This window comes from Geotrypetes seraphini, chromosome 3 (genome assembly GCF_902459505.1).
Source record: "Geotrypetes seraphini chromosome 3, aGeoSer1.1, whole genome shotgun sequence".
Classification (NCBI taxonomy): Eukaryota; Metazoa; Chordata; class Amphibia; order Gymnophiona; family Dermophiidae; genus Geotrypetes; species Geotrypetes seraphini.
The window spans coordinates 166953207-166973126 of NC_047086.1; the positions used below are offsets into that span (position 1 = coordinate 166953207).

The window sequence follows — 19920 nt, forward strand, 5'->3', positions numbered from 1 at the left end:
AACCCCCCCACAATGCGGTGCGATTTGTATTAAGTAAAGTGGGGGGGTTCCCCCCCAAGCCCCCCCATCGGAGCCCTAAAAACAGTAATTTTCTTCGGTGCACGCCTCCGTAATGCGCTCAATTGTCTGCTCGCGCCTTTGTCTCGGCGCGCTTTTGACCTGACACCGGGTTTGCCTAAGGTTAGGACACCTAAGATGCCTTATCCCACCTTAGGTGCCACTAAAAATGATTTTATAAAGTATGCCTAGCTTTTGTAGAATCATGCTTAGCGCTGCACTACTCAGCACCAAAATTTTAAAGGCACCATTTATAGAATTTCTTTGATAGTGCCTGTAATACATATAAATTTGCCTAAAGTGACAAAATCTTACTAGGTCCATGGTTGGGGAGGGATTTACATTGGCATTTTCAAAACTATGCACTCATTTGTCCTCAGATATTCCATCCACACAAATAATTAGCGTGTAAATTATTAGGTGTAAATATGTACAGATCCTTTTTCCTGAGTTAATTTAAAAGTGAAAGTATGTGTGCTTCTACTTTGGAAATCAAGCAAACTCTTTATAGTGAAAAATGCAAGTGTACATTTCACCATGATGGGCAGTTATAAAACTGCTTGAGGAGGGGAGAGCAATGTCAAATTCTTTGGGCAGTTTGAAAGTTCATGGTTATCTTGAGTTACGAGGGGGGGGGAGGGTGCTGAAAAGTTCTCATCCCAGTCAAGAAGAGAATGATGTAGATATGGTTCGATCAATGATCTGAAACAATGTCAAAACATAGAATTTTGTTTCTGCAAATTGGCATGTAATGAAATAAGAGAACACTCTTTTCAGCTACAGTGACAAAATAATGCTGATAATTTAGGAAGTTAATTGGTTGGGATGAAAACTTTTCAGCACCCCCTTAATGGTCAAAAGGAGACATCATATTTCTCCTTCAAAATGCAGCTCCTCAGTACCTCTCATCTCTTATCTCTCCCTATACTCCGCCCTGGGAACTCCATTCATTGGGTAAGTCTGTCATGTCTGTGCCCTTCTCCTCTACAGCCAACTCCCAACTCCCTTCTACTTTGCTGCACCATATGCCTGGTGCAGAACATCAGGCTCTGTTTCTAGCAGTATTTCAAATCCATGCTAAAAGCCCACTTTTTTGAAGCTGCTTTCAAGTTCTAACTCCAACCCACTTGTAAAGCAACCATATCTGTTTGTCAATCCCTCTTTATTCCCCTACCCCAGGGGTAGGCAATTCCAGTCCTCGAGAGCCGGAGCCAGGTCAGGCTTTCAGGATATGCACAATAAATATGCATGAGATAGATTTGCATCTCAAGGAGGCAGTGCATGCAAATCCATCTCATACATATTCATTGTGGATATCCTGAAAACCTGACCTGGCTCTGGCTCTTGAGGACTGGAATTTCCTACCCCTGCTCTACCCTATCTACGTTATCATTCCCTTTGTAATTCCCTTCCTGAGCAGTGTGTATAGAGTCACCCTTTATGTCCTGTTTGTCTATCATAATTAGATTCTAAGCTCTTTCAAGCTCTTATATGTTTAATGTACAGTGCTGTATGCATACGGTAGCACTATAGAAAAGATAAATAGTAATGGTAGTAGTGGTAGGGACAGTGGGTACAAAGGGTACCTGTGGGTTTTGCATGCAACAGTGGAAAGTATGAACAGGGAGTGCAAAATGAAATATCCAGGCCTACTTGCCCTCTCCTACCTTTGCCCTGCTCCTTTTACCCATTGTTGAACATTTTCATGCCATGAAACGATTCATACACTGTCAGCTATTAAGGTACAAATTTAATTTTCAAAGAAGGAAATAGGTCTCATTAAATGTTAAAACAGCGGTTAGTAATGAAATTGTTTACTAAACTTTGTATTGGGGCTACACCCTGGCTATTGCCCAATTGTTGTTTTTTTTCCTAATAATATCTTTATTGAATCCAGGTAAGTACAAGCAGTCAATGCCACAAACAAAATGTGCAACTGAAACATCGCAACAGTATAATGCATGCAGCCACCAAGGGCTCCTTTTACAAAGGTATGTTAGGGCCTTAACGCGCGGAATAGCGCGTGCTAAAATACCACGCGCGTTAGCCACTACCGCCTCCCTTTAAGCTGGCGGTAATTTTTCGGCTAGCGTGCGCTAATCTTGTGCGTGCGCTAAAAACGCTAGCGCACCTTAGTAAAAGGAGCCCCAAGTGTCTTATCCCAAATTCTGGATATTTTAAACAGCATAGGGTCCCTACTCCTCTCCTCACCCTCTGTCACTTCCCATCCAGATCCAACCTGTAGTCAATGAGATGGGGGACCGAGAACGTAGAACGTAATAAGGGAAATCTTAGGAGCTTCTTTTGGGCTGATGACCTTCTGTATTTTACCTGTCTGTGAGAGAGCTGTTCTTTGAGACTCAAGCGCCCAAGCTCCGGAGAGGTCAAAGTCATCTGAGCTTGCTCCAGAGTAGCCTGAAGCGTTTTCACCTCAATTTCAAACTTCTTCATATCCTGGAATATCAATTGAAAATATATTACAATAAACAAAGATCCCTGCCTCTCATGCTTTTTTTTTTTTTAGACCTGGGAGTTTCTTCTTTTTCTCCCCCTCCTTTTGAATTGAATAAGCTTCCATGTTTATTTTAAAAAGCAAAAGCTATGCCATCCCCAAATCAATTGCTAAGACATTTCCAGAATTAGGACCTAGCTACCGTATGGGTGCTTTCTCAAACCGCACAGGAATACCCAATAGACAAGATTCCTGCAATCAGAGACAACAAGGTAGATGATATCTTTAGCATTAAACCAGGTATTTAAATTTGATTCTCCAACAACAAAGCAACCAATAAATATCAGGGAGGACAGGAGTAATGTGAGCAAACCTCTTAGCTACTATCCATGAACTGTTGTAGTGGACATTGGAAAGCCTAAGTATAAACCATTCCAATGATCATAGTGGGATAACATTAACAGGGCCATTTTATAAGCTCACTAGTCTTTAAGCCCGTCACATTAACGGGTGCTAGAATATATGTGTGTGTCCGTATTTCTTTCTCTCTCTCTCCTTGGCCGCTGTATGTCTTTCTTTCTTTCTGTCTCTCTCTTTCCTCGGCTGTCCATCAGCAACCCTTGCCTGCTCCTCCTGTCCAGCAGTAGCCCTTCTACCTTCCTTTTACCTCTCCTGTGTCCAGCAGCACCTCTTCCCTGCTCCCTCTGTCCAGCAGTAGCCCTTCTACCTTCCTTTTATCTCCTCCCTGTCCAGCAGCAGGCCTTATCTCTTCCTTTTACCTCCCCCCTGTCCAGTAACACCTCTTCCCTGCTCTCCCTGTCCAGTAGTACCCCTTCTCCTTTCCCTGCTCACCCTGTCCAGCATTCACTAGCCCAGGCAACCTCGGGGCTTTTGCTAGGCCAGTCCACCTCGCATTATCGAAATGGGCCGGCCTAGCAAACGCCCCATGGCTGCAAGATGAAACTGCGGCTGCTGCGCTTACTGGTCCGGGGGTGAGAAGAGGCGTCCCAGCAGCAGCAGCGCAGGAAGTCAGCCAGCATTGGAGACCAGGGCATAAAGACAGGCAGTGCGCATGTGCGGCACGGAAGCACATATCACGGCGGAAGGGAACACGGCATCGTAAGTGCGCTTGCACGCTTAGAGTTTTATTATAGAGGATGCCCAGAGCTATGCACCACTTACATATGTGAAAGGTACCTAATTGGTAGTTTTGTGCATAAGTGCACTTGATGGTATTCTATAAAATGGCACATAAGTGCTACAGCATGTAAATCCAGATGGGTGTACATGTGGGAGGAGAATGGGCGGATCATGGGTGTGGCACCAAGTGATGTGCTTAAGTTATAGAATGCTATAAGTTCTGTGTATCACTTGGTGCAATTAGACATGACCATTTACACCTGTCATAGGTTGTGCCAATGTGGATTTGTGCTAGTATTCTATGACTTAGGTGTTCTAAATACCATCATTTATTTATTGGGCTTTATTAACTGCCTTGATAAAGAGATTCAGGTAACAGTTTAAACACAATTTTGTAAACAGCATAACGACAGTAAAAATGACCAAATACAAACATAAATACAATACATGAGGAAAACATGAAATCAGCAAATTGAAACTTAATAGGAGTATATATTTATTTATTCAATTAATTTTATCATTTCATAGCCCGGCCTCTTCAGAGAGCTCAGAATGGGTTACCATGAAACAGTAGCTAAACTAAATACATTTAACAGCATTGAAATTCAAATAACAGAGATATAATGCGGTGTCAGAATACTACTTACGATACACCTAATACGCATGCATTAGAACATTCAGATAACGTAGATATGTTTTTCTACAATACGATTTATCATATAGCTCAGGGGCCAAGTGCAAATATATATATGGGGACAAGATGGGATACAAAAATGGGTGGCTACACTCAAGGGAAGTTCTTTGTACAGTTAAACAAGATATTAAGGAGCTGATCTAAATTACTGTGTGTGTAGCAAGTTAGTCCAGGTACAGAACGAGTGTATAGTCAGTCACCCTATGTATTGATGGCTTGGGAGAAGAACCAGGCTTTCACTTGCTTCCTGAAGTAGAGGCAGCCTGAAGTTAGATATAGCCCCTGTTGGACTATATTCCAGAGTGTGGGGGCTAGTTCTGAGAAGGCTCGCTGATGGGAAAACCCATCGTACAATTTCTTTTGACGCGGGTATAGATAGTGATGGTCCTTGAGAGGATCTTAAGAGGTCTCAAAGGTATGTAAAGAGCTAACTTTAAGTATTATGGCCCATTTTATCTGAGGACCTTAAAAATCAAACATAGTTCTAAATTTAGCCCAATTGAAGAACTGGTGCTAAGTGTGCCCCACTGTAGCACTTTAACTGAGATGCCAAGTTATAGAACTGCCCCCTAAAAGTTTATGGACAATATGGAAATTATCATTCAATAATAATTTTTTTTTTTAATGTTTTAACTTCCTCCATATGTCCCAAACAGACCACTCCGCTTCCAGGAGGAAACACCTCTACAAATACCTCCTGGTCACGCCTTACTCTTCCCACGTCAGAGGGAAGGCTTCCAGCTCAGCCGCAGGACACGCAAAGGAGCCGCTGCCCGTGGCTTTGTGCAGAGAAATAACTGTGGCTGGAAGGAGGAGGGAGCCGGCCAGAAGGAAAACACCTGCCGGAGGGAGGCACGTACTTGGGGCACAGAATGGAGGGAGGGAGGCAGGGAGAGGGGAGCATTGGTACACGGGAGGGAGGGAGGAAAAGGGGAGCATTGGGACACCGAAGGTAGAATAGGACCCCCCCGTTCGTAAGTACGAGTCTGGCATGAGTTGGATGTTCGTAAAATGGGGACTGCCTGTATTTGGGTTTCTGCCAGGTAACTGTGCATGCCTTTCAGTGCTATAGACATGCTAAATAGTAGTAGTAGTTGTTGTGACCAGGTTTGGCCACTGTTGGAAATAGGATACTGGGCTAGATGGCTATTTTTTTATGTCCTTAAAAGCTAGAAAGTTATTTCTAACATGTAACCTGAATCACATTCTACCAGTCTCCTTTCCCTCTGCTGCAGGTGGTCAAGCTTGGGCAGACAGCAGTAGAAAATGGGCAAGATGCTTTTAATTGATCAACTGTGTTTTAGTAATTAACTTATTCTTGTTTCTTATATTTATTTTCCCAATCCCCTTTTGTGTTTACCTTAAATGTTTCTCACATTTTCTATATCGATTGTATTTCTCCCCCTCTTCCTATTCGTGTCCAGGGGCTTTTCGGTCCTTTTTTTTCCTAGTACGGATTTGTTGTCAGTCATGTAGTTTTTTTTTATTGTTTAATTAATAATAGATGTTTCATTATAGAAATGTATGTTTTATTTGTTAAAATTTTGGTTTAAATGTTAATTTAAAATTTTGTTCAACGCTTTGTAGTTTCGAAAAAGCGTTCAATCAAAAACCTGAATAAACAAACAAGCAATAAAAGACAGCCGTCCCATGCAGCGGGGCAGATGCCTTTCACAGGGTGTTCTAATACCTTAGCAGCATCATGAAGATTCTGCATGCGCAGTTTGATGAGTTGCTGCAACTCTTCCGTCTGCCGTCCCAGTTCTGATACTTGCTGAGTCATTCCTTCTGTATGGTATACACCGGCCAAGCAGTCTGTCTTTTCGTTCATGGCTTCTAAGTCACTGTGAATTTCTCTGGATTCCTCCAGCATTGCCTGTAAGAGCAACACCATCCCCCATTATTTCTTTCTTAAAACAGAGATTTCAATACTACGAGTGACCATGCAAGTTTTTGTTTCCTTTCCTTCTCTCTCTGTCCAGGAGCGGCAGAGCATCTTTCACATTGTGCAGGCCAAATAAACCAAGCTTTAGCCCTCCTCTGCATTTCTGCGGTTCCTGATGTTGTGTGACAGATTACTAACAAATACCCTCTACATAGCGTGTATTTGCAAAGGGAGGTCTACAGTATATAGAGGCAGAGCATGTAAGTTATGCAGATAGTCACTACACTTAGGCACCACTCTGTGACTGGCATAAGAGCCCATGCCTAAACTATATGTGCATGTATACCCTGTTAGACACTTACCCGTATATACTTGAATATAAGTAGATCTAAATATAAGTCAAGACCCCCCTTCCCCCCACCAAAAGGAGGAAAAATGGTTGACTCGAATGTCGGGCAGCTTAATATCCAAGTGTCCTGCCCCATTAGGCTCTGCACCCAGCCCCCTTCCTTCCTCCCCTCCCCTGTCAGGCTCTGCACTCTCCCTCCCAGGCTCTGCCCTATCTTCCTACCTTTGCCAATCTGGTGGAGGTTCAGCGGGTCCTCTGCCGATCGTTGGTGGAGGTGCAGCGGGCAAAGGCAAGCTTTCTGAACTCCTGCCCCGCTGCTAACCACTTAGTCCAAATCGGCGGCACGAGCAGCAGCGCGATTTGGCACTGCTTCTCAGCGCTGAGCGGCTTCCTTACTAGCGCCCACAAATTTTCATGAGAATGCCCCCCTCCGACCACACGGATCACTAGTGGGCGATCCCGATGCATGTGCAGACCATCTGTAGATGGTCCTGCGCATGCGTCTAGCCGTGAGCCGCGTCTTTTTCTTTTTACTTACTTTACTTTAGCCCAGCGAGCCTGTGGTTTTAACCCACTTTAAACCCGTGGGTTAAAACCACGGGCTCGCAGTGTGGGGAAGGGCAGGAGAGATTCGGGGTGGCAGGCAGTACCGGGATCAATTCCACTTTGGTCCAGAGCATGTTTTTTCTCAGATCACAAAAAAAAAAGAAAGAGCAGGGAGGCAGGCAGGAGAATCGGAGCAGAGAGCAGGGTTTCAGCACAAGCAACTGGTCCTTGCTTTTTGATCAGCCAGCCAGTCGGAAAGTGTAGTGAATCACGTCCTTCCTGCTTTGCATGCCGATTCCCCTCATTTGTATGCGCAGATCGGAGGATGATCGGGGCACAGGTTAGTGAATTGGGTTGGAGGGAAATCGGCTCGCAAACTGATCAGTACACGATCGGTTTGCTTAGTGAATCTAGCCCGAAATCTCTTAAAGTGCAATCCTGCAGGTACAGTATGTCTGTAGCTTCCTTTAGGTAACTCATGCCAAAATTATAAAATAAATAAAGTGACACCTTATGAGCCATGTACTGATCACGAAGCTGAGAAGCTGAATTCCACGAGATGTGACAGTGTACCAGGATCTTGGCCTTGTCAATCCACTTCATGATGAACTCCAGCATTTCATTGTACTCATCCAAATGTGTTCCAGCCTGCAAAAATTAAAGCAAGGCCTTAACTGAATTCTGCATAGGAGCATATTAATAATAAAACAACCAAGGTGGGAAATGTTTATAACAGACAATTTGCTTGGGACCGCCCTCTTCCATTTTTTAATACCAGTTATATTTCTTCAGTCATTTCTGAACTAACATAAATTAGGTTTTCTAAGTTAACAGTGAACAATACATCATATTGTGCCAAAAAATATGCTGCCAAGAAAACCCGAGAAGCAAGCAATGTAGAGAGGGAAAGAGAGAAAAAATTATGAGAATGTCTATACTAGAAAGTATAATTAAAGTATCAAAAACAGAGCAAAGGTGCTTTTAAAACTCTGAAACTAAAAATGGTAAAAGTTTTAATAGAGGTTCCAGTTTTATTGTCATCCAGGGAATCTATAATAATAAAATGCTAAGCGCACATGCACACTCTTACCCCGTGTTCCCTGAGTCCTGATCTGTCGGGCTGTGGCCACAAGAGTGCGCATGCGCGCTTACCATGCATCTCTCTCTTTCTCTCGCAGCGGGCTTCCCGGCTCTGGCCTGACTCAGAGCAGGTAACACGCCGTGACTCCCCCCCCCCCGGCGCCGACCATGCCCAGCACACCCGAAACCCTCGTTGACCCTCCCAGCCGCACCTCCCACTGTGAGACGAACACAAACCTCCCGGCTCCAGCAGCGTCCAGGCACAGTAAACACGCTGCTTCGCGTCCTTCTACTGGCCTGACTTCCTCTGCCGCATCCCTGATGACATCATCAGAAACGCAGCAGAGGAAATTAGGGCAGTAGAAGGCTCGAAGCAGCATGTTTACTGTGCCTCGGATGCTGCTGGAGCCGGGAGGTTTGTCGGCCCTCTAGTGGTGGGGGAGTCGGCTGGGAGAGACAACGGGGGTTAAATGGAAACATGGGAAGGAGGCAGGCAGGGTGGCTTTGGGGTGGGGGGGTTAAATTGAAACATGCTGCTCTGATGGGAAGGAGGCAGGCAGGCTGGCTTCGGGGGGGGGAGGGGAGGTTAAATGGAAATATGCTGCTCAGAGGGATGGGAAGGAGGCAGGCAGGCTGGCTTTAGGGGGTGGTTTTTTTTAATGGAACTATGCTCCTCAGGGGGATGGGAGGCAGGCAGACAGGCTGGCATGTGGGAAGGGGGGGGAGACAAAGTCTGGAAGATAGTGATGGGGACATGGGAAGGAGGCACTAGGGGCACTAATGATATAGAAAGGAGGCACTGGGGGCACTAAGGACACAGTACGCAGGCACTGGGGCACTAAGGACACTGTACGGAGGCACTGGGGGCACTAAGGACATGGGAAGGAGGCACTGTGGGCATTATGGACACAGGAAGGAGGTATTGGGGGCACTAAGGATGTAGGAAGAGGTACTAAGGACATGGGAAGGAGGCACTAGGGGCACTAAGGACATAGGAAGGGGCACTAAGGACATAGGAAGGAGGCACTGAGGGCACTAAGGACATAGGGAGAGACACAGATAGAAAAAATGACAGACAGACAGGCAGCATCCAAGGAGAGAGAGACAAAGAAAAAAAAAACCAGACAGACAGACATCTACTCTAGCACCCGTTAATGTAACGGGTTTAAAAACTAGTAATTATATAAAGCATATTTTAGGTGTGGAAAATCAATTTTACAAAACTGGCTGTATAAATATGTGCATAAAAAAGCAGCCTAACCAATCACACATCCTTTTATATGGTATGCATGAAGCTACAACCAATGTTATAATTTGGATAGATTGCTGGTGGATACACATGTGTTTTATGAAATATGAAGATACATACATAGAGGAGCAGATTCAGTAAATGGTGCCCTAAGATAGGCTAGGCACCAAGTTACAGGGCAAGAAATGTGAATTATATGATGGCAGTTCTGGCACACTAGCTTAAATTTGCAGTCTTGTACCCAACTTCAGGGACAAACATTTACACCAGTCAAAAGCTCACACCTACCTACTGGCATTTGGACATGTAAATAGAAATGTTCTATAAAATCGTACCTGAATGCTGGGCAAGCCCCTGACTCGCCCATACCCATACCCCCATACGAGATGTGCTGTTTGTAGAATAGGGGTATAGAATATAGATAGCATAACAGTTCATGTATAAATCACAACTACCTTACAGTTCAGTGTGGTTTACAATTCTAGAATACTGTGCATTCACAGTGACTTACATTTCAATTATTTAAAAAATGTGTCAGGTTTTTATCAATTTTCTAAAAATTAGATAGGAGTTGTAACTTAAAATCAAATTACCAAAGCTCTTATCCCACAAGGCCGTCTGAATATATAACATGCATAAAGGAGATAAATGAGATCTGTTCTAAAGGACCAGACCTGCCCTAGTTTGTCATAAAACACTTTCTTTATCAATGCCTCTAGAAGATAATTTCCCCTTTTTGTTCATTTCCATATTTTTAATATGATTTGGGGAACTTGCCCTTGGTTCCATTGCCACCCTAGGTTGTTAGATGGAAGACTTGGGTTTGATTTTTCATTCCAGCTCCTACACATTAATATTTGTAACATTACTATTATTTATATATTGCTAGAAGATGGGGAGACCCAATGATTCTATTAAAAATTGTTTGTATAAACAACCTTTTACAGAAGGGAAAGCACATACAGTAAAACCTTGGTTTGCAAGCATAATTCATTCCAGAAGCTTGCTTGTAATCCAAAGCACTCATATATCAAAGCAAATTTCCCCTTACGAAATAATGGAAACTCAGACGATTCGTTCCACAACCCAAAAACCTTAATGCAAAATACTGTGCTGTACTGTATAAAATGAAAATATGTAAAGTAAAATAAATAACCTGCACTTTACTTTTGAATTGAATCGTGGCTGATATGCGCACTTATACAGCGCGCTTAAACTGTGGGTGAATTGGGCATGATGCTTTTATTACGTTCCGCCACGCTCAGCGTGAGATGTGCGTATGTTGTGCGCACTTGAACTGTGGGTGCTTGTATTATGTTCAGCCGCGCTCAGCGATATAATGCGATGTGCGTATATTGTACGTACTTGACGTGATGTGCATATACATGCTCGTACTGCAAGACAACGCTCATTTATCAAGTTAAAATTTAATAAAATGTTTTGCTCATCTTGCAAAACACTCGCACAGTACGTTACTCGCTATCCAAGGTTTGACTGTAGTCTGGAATCGTAAAGTGCTTTCTGTTAACAAACTTAAAAGTGATCAATAAAGTAGGTAGGCACCAGACCATCCAATGTCTTGTAACAAATACAACCGAATTTGAATAATATTCTTGCTTCAATTTGCTTCATAAGATCACTTATGTGTGTTACACCTAATTAATGCCAATTAGCATTTTTTAAGGTCAATTAATGATAGTTTTATTTATTTATTTCGATTTCTATCCCGTTCTCCCAGAACCTCAGAACGGGTTACAAGTAGACATTCACAATCATTTGAAAACAGACTAGTCATGACAACAAATAGATTACAATAGACAACAACAGAGCTTATTCTAGAGACCAGACTGGTCTAGTTATCATCAACTGAGCACTAATTGAACCAATTACATAATTTCTGTGCAAGGACCCCTATCCTATAATCATGCACCCACTTGCACACCTATCTTTGGGCACCATTTATAGAATCAGGGGGAGAATGTACATAGAAATTTGCACACTAGTTGTATCAGGTGTAAATATATGCACAAATTTATACCTGATGCAAATATTATGCACTACTGTAGCTGGTTCAGAATGCTTAATTTATAAAGTCATTAGGGGAATTCAGATGTCAAGATCAGGACAAGGAGAATTCTATAGCATTTTACAAAAGGATCAGCCAAATACAGAGCCCTTTATGGATTGCATGTTAATGGCTACCCATGCCTTGCAGGAGCAGAATTTTTTTTTTTCTCAAACAGCAGCACATGGGGAAAATGAATATGCAACCCCTTCTCCAAGTGCCCTGACCCTGCAGTAGGAACTCTCCTTTCTTCCAGGCCTCAAATGCCCCTTTTGCCTTCCCCAGAATCAATGGCTCCCCAAAATATCTGATCCTGTCATCAATCTCCAACTACTCCTAAAAAAGATCTCTCACCAAAGACCCCTCCCTGAGGATGCTTCTAAAATAAGGGCCACAGAAACCTATTTGGATTTATCAGCTGGGAACCCACTTAAATTATCCCCATAAAATGGAGACAGAGATAGCAATTGCAGGCGCTATTTTAAAGCAATGGCATAACCACAAGGGGCCTGCCCTTTCTCCACTTTGTTCTCAGGCACCCTTCAAACTTGAAGCACCAGATACATGACTGGTAGGGATGCTCAAGCCCTGTAGGCCAAAGAGTTTTGTCACTGGAACCCCTGCCAATTTTGCTTGAGCAGCAGGAAGTCAGCAGGGTGCTCCAGCCACCAGTGCTAGCACTTCCACACATGCTCAGTTTAAGCATTTGCAGAAGTGTTGGCATTGGAGACTACAGCACATGCTGGCTTCTTCATTGGTCAGACAGCAAAGGTGCAGGTTCCAGCGACGAATCTCTTCAGCTGGCAGGGCTTGAGAATCTTTGCCAGTATGCGTTATGCGTATGATGCGGAAGTGGCAAAAGTGGTGGCTGGGGGGGGGGGGAGGGGGAGGCATGTTTTGGCCCCCCAGTCCACCCCTGGGTCTCCTCCAAAATTAAGTTCTGGCTATGTTCTTATTTCAAAGACCTTACACTTGGGGGTGGGAACATGGCATGTGCATTTTTTTTTTTTTTTTAAAAGAAGATCAATAAACAGTGTTGTAGAGATCAGAGGCTTATATCATCATACTAGGCCACATGATAATACCTGTTTGAGTTTAGCTGCCCTGTATTCAGCCTGCCTGATAGCCTGTTGGTAGAGCTCTGTCAGCCCTCCTGTTTGGTCCATCAGCTGCTTAGCTAGCAGGGCATTCTGCTCAGCAAAGTCCTGGATTTCTACATCCAGTTCCACTAACTTTATATTGCATTTGTCCAGCTCTTCATAGAGGCCCTGGAAAACAGGAAAAAGTAAAGAAACAGACTTTAAAAAAAAATTAACAAAAATGAGGAAAAAGAATCTGCTGGGTACTGAAATTCTTGCAGTTAAGTAAACTAAAACTAAACTAAACTAAACCTTAAGTTTGTATACCGCATCATCTCCATAAAGATAGAGCTCGACACGGTTTACAGGCAATTCAATAAATGAGGGAAGGACATAATAAGAAAAACTAATCAAAATATAAACTAATCAAAATAGCAATAGGACATTGAAAGAAAGGTCTTTTCCCCTTTTTCTGCACATGGGAAATGGCTTTATTGAGTTAGGTGCCGGAAGGATCTGTGTTAAATTAGTATTTTATAAAGGGTACTCTGTGCTGAGAACCCCTATAGAATTCTAGCTTAGCATGAATTTCACACCTAAATTTAGCCATCAGCATTTACTCCTGCTGAAACCTGGTGAAAATAAAGGTGCAAGCCTGCCGAAACATGGGCCACATCAGGCCTAACTGAAGTGTTTTAAGAAATATCTATCTGAAGAATCCAAAGGTTCTGTCAAGAGTATTACATCCCATACATTTAGGGCTCCTTTTATGAAGCCGCGCTAGCGGCTTTAGCGCGTGCGACTTTTCATCACGCTCTAACCCCCGCACTGGCCGAAAAACTATCGCCTGCCCAAGAGGAGGCAGCAGCGGCTAGCGCATGTCATTACGCACGTTAAACCGGTAGTGCGGCTTTGTAAAACCACCTTAAGATGGTTGTTCCTAGACTTATCTAATATAATGAAATGGTAAGCCGCGCATGCGCACTTCCTATGCGTGCATACATTTTCCGTGAGCTGTAGCACACATAGGAAGTGCGCATGCGCGGCTTACAGACCGGCCTCACGCGAAGCAAGACAAGTGCCATGCGCGCCCTTCCCTGCTCTCCACCGCTGCCGGCCGCTAGCACCCCCTGCCCTCTCCGTCGCCTCCAGGCTCCAGCGGCGTAGGCAGCACTATAAACATGCTGCTTCGCACCCTTCTCTGCCGATTTCCTCTGCCGCGTCTCTGATGACATCATCGGAGACAGATGCGGTAGAGGAAATCGCCAGTAGAAGGCCGCGAAGCAGCGTGTTTAAAGTGCTGCCTACGCGGCTGGAACCCCGAGGTTTGTCGGCGGTGGGAGGGTCAGGAGCAGGTCGGATCGACAACGACAGTAAAAGAAGGGGGAGGGGCCAAACGGAGCAGGGAAGATAAGGTAAGAAAAGGGAAAGGGGGAGTGGGGGAAAATGCTGCTACTGCTTCTACAGAGGAAAAGGGGGGGGGATAGGAGGGAAATGCTATTGCTACTGCATAGGGAAGTGGGATGGAAATGCTGCTGCACAGGGAAATGGGGAAAAATGACAGACAGACAGCGGGAGGGAGGGAGACAGAAAGAAAGAAAGACACAGGGCCAGGGAGAGGGACAGAAAGACAGACAGAAAAAGGGGGCCAGAGAGAGAGTCAGCGGGAGAGGGAAAGGGGGCTGCTTTGGGGGGAGGGGTGTGCTTGGGGCAAACAGCTTTGCTCTGGGGGGGAAGACAGAAGGGGCCATGGAGAGACAGGGAGAGGGATAGGGGGCTGCTTTGGGGGGAGGGGTGTGCTGGGGGGAGACAGAAGGGGCCATGGAGAGATAGGGAAAGGGGACAGACAGCTTTGCTCTGGGGGGGAAGACAGAAGAGGGCCATGGAGAGACATTTGGGGGGGAGGTGGGTGCTGGGGGCAGACAGCTTTGCTCGGGGGGGAGGGGGAGACAGAAGGATACAGACAGCGGCCAAGGAGAGAGAGATAAAGAAACACAGACAGACAGACACATCTATTCTAGCACCCGTTAATGTAACGGGCTTAAAGACTAGTCCCCAATATTCTGCTTTTATGTTTTATCTGCGGGGATTTGGTTTCCGGTTTTCTTGGTTCTGTAAATAATAATGCCTAATTTTTGGCAATTGGGTGCACAAATCACAGTGTTATATAGCAGTGGTTCCCAACCCTGTCCTGAAGGACCATCAGGCCAATCGGGTTTTCAGGCTAGCCCTAATGAATATGCATGAGAGAGATTTGCATATAATTGAAGTGAGAGGCATGCAAATCTGCTCCATGCATATTCATTAGGGCTAGCCTGAAAACCCGATTGGCCTGGTGGTCCTCCAGGACAGGGTTGGGAACTACTGCTATATAGCATTGCGCCTAACTTCTAAGAATTCACTCCCCCACCACCACCACCATAGTCATGCCCATTTTGAACTGTGCATTAGAAAAGTTAGGTGTGGATATTGTAGAATAGCAACTAGGGCAAGAGGTGCTTGCAAATTGTTAACAATCAACTCAAAATTATTTATTTTTTAATGCCTCATTAACTAACTAATTTGCACGCGCATCTGCCCTGGGTATCCAAATCTGAGTATAAAAGGGGGGAAAACAGCACCACAAACTGAATATGTAAAGACCAGAGTGGAATTGTCCAAATAAGAGAGATGTGCACTTAAAAAAGGGGGTCCTCCAATCCGTCTGATAATATGAAGAACTTTATTGTTCAAAACATCTAAATGACACATTCACGACTCAATGACTCGACATGCACATGTTTCGGCCCTCAGGCCTGCCTCAGGAGTCTTAAAAGACGTGATGGATGAAGTGCACAATATAGTGGCACTCAGTTGGATCTGGCTTAAAAGGTCAATTGTGAAAGAATACCATATCGCGTGGTGCTGATCATCAGCACTCGACTAATACGCGATATGGTATTCTTTCATGATTGACCTTTTAAGCCAGATCCAACTGAGTGCCACTATATTGTGCACTTCATCCATCACATCTTTTAGGACTCCTGAGGCAGACCTGAGGGCCGAAACATGTACATGTCGAGTCATTGAGTCGTGAATGTGTCATTTATATGTTTTGAACAATAAAGATCTTCATATCATCAGACGGATTGGAGGACCCCCTTTTTTAAGTGCACATCTCTCTTATTTGGACAATTCCACTCTGGTCTTTACATATCCAAATCTGAGTGACATGTACAGTATTGTGGGCAGTATCTATTTAAATAATACTTTCAAATGCTAAAACTGATGAAGCACAAGTAGAAAATAGGGAAAAGAAAAAAAGAGGTCTGAAAAGAGAAGGGGGAAGAGAAGTAAAATTGATGATGTTTTAAGATGATATTTAGGAAATCTTCTAAAGTGGAGAATATAGAAAATAAATTTTAACTGAGAAATCCATGAGCTTTTAGGGGCTGATTCTGTATAGAATGCTGATCTCAGTGGACGCCTAAGAAGAGGCTGAGAATCGCACACCAGCATCCTACACAGAATCATATCTGCCCTAACGGACAGATGCCTACTCCCCTCCTCCCCCCCCCCCCCCCGGATTCTCTAACCGGTGCCCATGTCACCAGCACTGGTTAGAGAATCACATCTGCCTGATTGAGGGATCCCTTGCCATCAGCTGATTGCAGCAAGGGAATCCCTAATAAGCTGAGCCAGCAGGCCTCCCCAAAGCCATGGCTCAGCTGATTAGGAGGAAATACCCCTGCTACAATTAGCTGAGCAGCTGAGGCATAAGACCCCTGATATGTATCGCAAAATTTGTTGGAGGGATGCCCACTCCCTCCTGCTGCTGACCACCCCGAAGTGGTGACCCCCCTCACCGAAGCAGCCAAGCAGGAGGGATATCCACTCCCTCCTGCCTTCACACATCTGAACCCCTGACCACCACCATCCCCCCGGAACCCCCAACACCCTGCATCCCTCATACCTCTTAGAAGAAAGTCCGGTTGGAAGGATGCTTACTCCCTCCGGCCGGCAGACCTGCCTCTCCATAATGGCAGGGTTTCCTGGTGCATTGTGAGATGCGCTGTAGAAGATCCCCTGATTGGCCCAGGTGCCTAAGGCTCCTCCCATAGGAGAGGCCTTAGACACCTGGGCCAATTGGAGTCTTAGGCCTCCTTCCTGATGCATGCTGGGATGCACTGGGAGTTGCCTAAGACTCCAATTGGCCAGATGCCTAAAACAATTCCCACATGGGGGGGTTAAGATTCGCAGGATATTGTATGAAATGTATTTTAAATGCTTAATGCTGAAGCATAAGCAAATTGATCGCTATCTTGTATTGTAAATTAATGAACAAAATACACATGCATATGCATATATGAGGGGGTGCTGAAAAGTTCTCAGCCCAACCAAGACGAGAATGATGTGGATATGGTTCAATTGATGATCTAAAACAATGTCAAAACATAAAATTCTGTTTCTGCAAATTGGCACTTGACAAAATAAGATGATTCTTTTCAGCTACAGTAGCAAAATAACGCTCAGAATTTAGGAATCTGTTTGGTTGGGCTGAGAACTTTTCAGCACCCCCTCATACACATACATTTAGAAGTTCTTTGAAGCATGTGTGAATTTGTGCGCTTCTGGGGCTGGTTCTAGAAGATGCCTATTTTGTAAAGGCACATAAGCATTCATGTTGGCTTTTTAAAACAATTCAAAGACACGTACTGTATAATTAGTTTAGCAGAAGGGTTTTATTCATATCACATTCAAGACACAACGGACAAAAAATGATAAATACAAAAACGGAGAAAAACAAACCTCATACACAGGCAGCCGGGACTATATAAGTACCCTAAGCCACCTGTATCATCGCTGGTTTGAAAAAAACTCTGATTGCATAGACACCTTGGACACCTTTTTATTACATAGAACTATATTTAATGTGGGGATGGGGAGGTATGTTATGTGATTTAATGGGTTTATTCCTGATGAATGGGATGGGTGGGGGAGGGGTCTTTTTTATATGCATTTGACAATAATTGTTAGAATGTCAAGTGATTTGTACGAATTATCTGATTGAATATTGTACACTTGTTGCAAGAGTTAAAACTGAATAAAGAATAAAAAATAAAAAAAACTCCGTACATAAATATGTAAATATCCTTTCATTCAGGCTCGTGCATCAAAATATATTGGTAGAAATCCAATCTTCTAAAACTGGTTGCAATGGCAACAGCCTGGTATAAATATAAGTAATTCTTAATATCGTAAAAATCAAAGAATGTGAAACTTGAAAAACTTATCTCAAATTGCAGCAGCAATCGTTCTTTCATCCAATATTCCACTTCCCGACAGAAAGCACTTCTGTTTCGCCTCAAAAGGCAACTTCAGGGGAAAATGATTCATATGAAAAAATGTTTTTTCAAACGCTCCCACATAGCAAACTAGTAGAGCTGTGCAGCCATTTTCCCCTGAAGTAGCCTTTTGAGGCTTAGGGTACTTGTATAGTCCCGGCTGCCTGTGTATGAGGTTTGTTTTTCTCCGTTTTTGTATTTATCATTTTTTGTCTGTTGTGTCTTGAATGTAATATGAATGAAACCCTTCTGCTAAACTAATTATACAGAACGTGTCTTTGACATATTTTGGGGATATATACAACTGTACCCTTATATATATTGGCTTTTTAAAACAGGCACTTTTTTTCCCCAGCTTTGGTATTGGTGCCCTTTTATAAAAGCAGCCCTCTTTGGTTGGTTTTCAGGCTGGTATGTTCTTACCTTTTGGCCTTTTTTAGCTTGGACTATATTGTTAGTCTTTTCTTTCAATTTTGCTATAACAGTCTCCAGATCCTCGGCTATCTCCTGAATTTTTTCTTTAAATTCTTGGTTCAGTGCTATGATTTGCTGGGTTTCTTTCTCTTTTGCCTTAATCTGATATATAAAAAGAAATGAGTAATTGCCTTTAGCTGCATACTTCAAGAATGTTCACATGACATTCAGATAAATGGAACTTTTGTTCTCAAATTCGATCTGACTGCTAGTTGCTATAGCAGTTATGTAGCAACCACAATACACAGTTTCTTATTTGACATTAAGCAATAAGCAAACAAGATACAGTTTTACAGACTGGATGGGGGAGTTGAGGCAGTGTTACAGTAAGGGTGGGTGGGGAGAGGGCGAACCGCTCCCTCACGCCACGCTCATGCCCTTTCTTCCTCTCACCCTTGTACCTCTTTAAATCTTCGCCAACACAAGCAACTTCTCTGGCCTGCTGCTCGCACTGAACTGGCTCCCCTCTGAAATCACATCTGGTTCACAGGGCCAGGAAATGACATCAGAGTGAAAGAAAGCGCCAGCAAGAGCAGCAGGCCGGAGAAGCTACTTACGCAGATGAAGATTTAAATAAGTACGGGGGAGGGGGGGGGGAATGGGAGGATGCGAGTGTGGCCTCCTACCCTTGCTATGCCACTATTGAGGATAAGGTTATGGGGAAGTGGGCAATGTACAGAGAATAAAGAGACTCAGTCTCTCTCAGGTGCTTAGGTAGAAGTCCTCTGTGTGCAACCTTGCCCTCCCCCTGGTGTACTCTAGGGAGAGTCTGAGCATGGACCTAGCCCTGCAGAGAATCTAGAACTGAATGAAGATCTGAGCAAATCCCCCAATGGCAGTACTACAAGAGCGAAAGGAGTTTTTGCCTGTAATGTTTTATGATGTAGCACAGACATATTCAAGTATATTAACTTTTGTAGCGGTATATGCATATACCGCTGACATCCTGTATTCTGATATACAGTTCTACTACTACTACTATTATTTATTATTTCTATAGTGCTGAAAGGCGTACGCAGAGCTGTACATTTTAACATACAGTAGACGGTCCCTGCCTAGAAGAGCTTACAATCTAATTTAGACAGGACATTTCAGGGTTGGGGAAGTTATAGTGGCAGCAGTGAGGGGGAGTTTAAGAGTTGAAATCAGTTTAAAAAAAGTGGGCCTTTAGCTTGGATTTGTACAACAGTATAAAAAATAAACAAAAAAAAAATTCCCAGTTTACCTATCATAGCACTAACCACCACATGCACACAGTTTGTGTCTTCAAATGCTTCTTTTCAAGTATTAGTCCTAATCCAATGAAGAACAAAAACTAAGGCCCTCTTTTACTAAGGTGCGCTAACTGATTAGCGTGCGATAATATAATTAGCACGCGCTAAACGGTAACGCGGGTGCATGTTAGTCTATGGACATGTTAGTGTTTAACGCGGGCTAATTCGATTAGCGCGCGCTAATCAGTTAGCGCACCTTAGTAAAAGAGGGGGGTAAGCTAAAAACTAATAATGCAAATATTATATTTCTAT

General features: G+C 43.7%; 1 protein-coding gene across 1 annotated transcript in view; it reads right to left on the bottom strand.

Annotated features, from left to right (window-relative positions):
* The window catches only part of SYNE1 (spectrin repeat containing nuclear envelope protein 1), a 994076-nt gene that overhangs the window by 365540 nt on the left and 608616 nt on the right, over positions 1–19920 (bottom strand). The window contains exons 82-86 of the mRNA XM_033936910.1: positions 18344–18496; positions 12603–12785; positions 7634–7771; positions 6034–6219; positions 2389–2511 (exon numbers count right to left, since the gene is read on the bottom strand). Coding sequence (XP_033792801.1) covers positions 2389–2511; positions 6034–6219; positions 7634–7771; positions 12603–12785; positions 18344–18496 — 783 coding nt within the window. The remainder of the gene's footprint in view (positions 1–2388; positions 2512–6033; positions 6220–7633; positions 7772–12602; positions 12786–18343; positions 18497–19920) is intronic.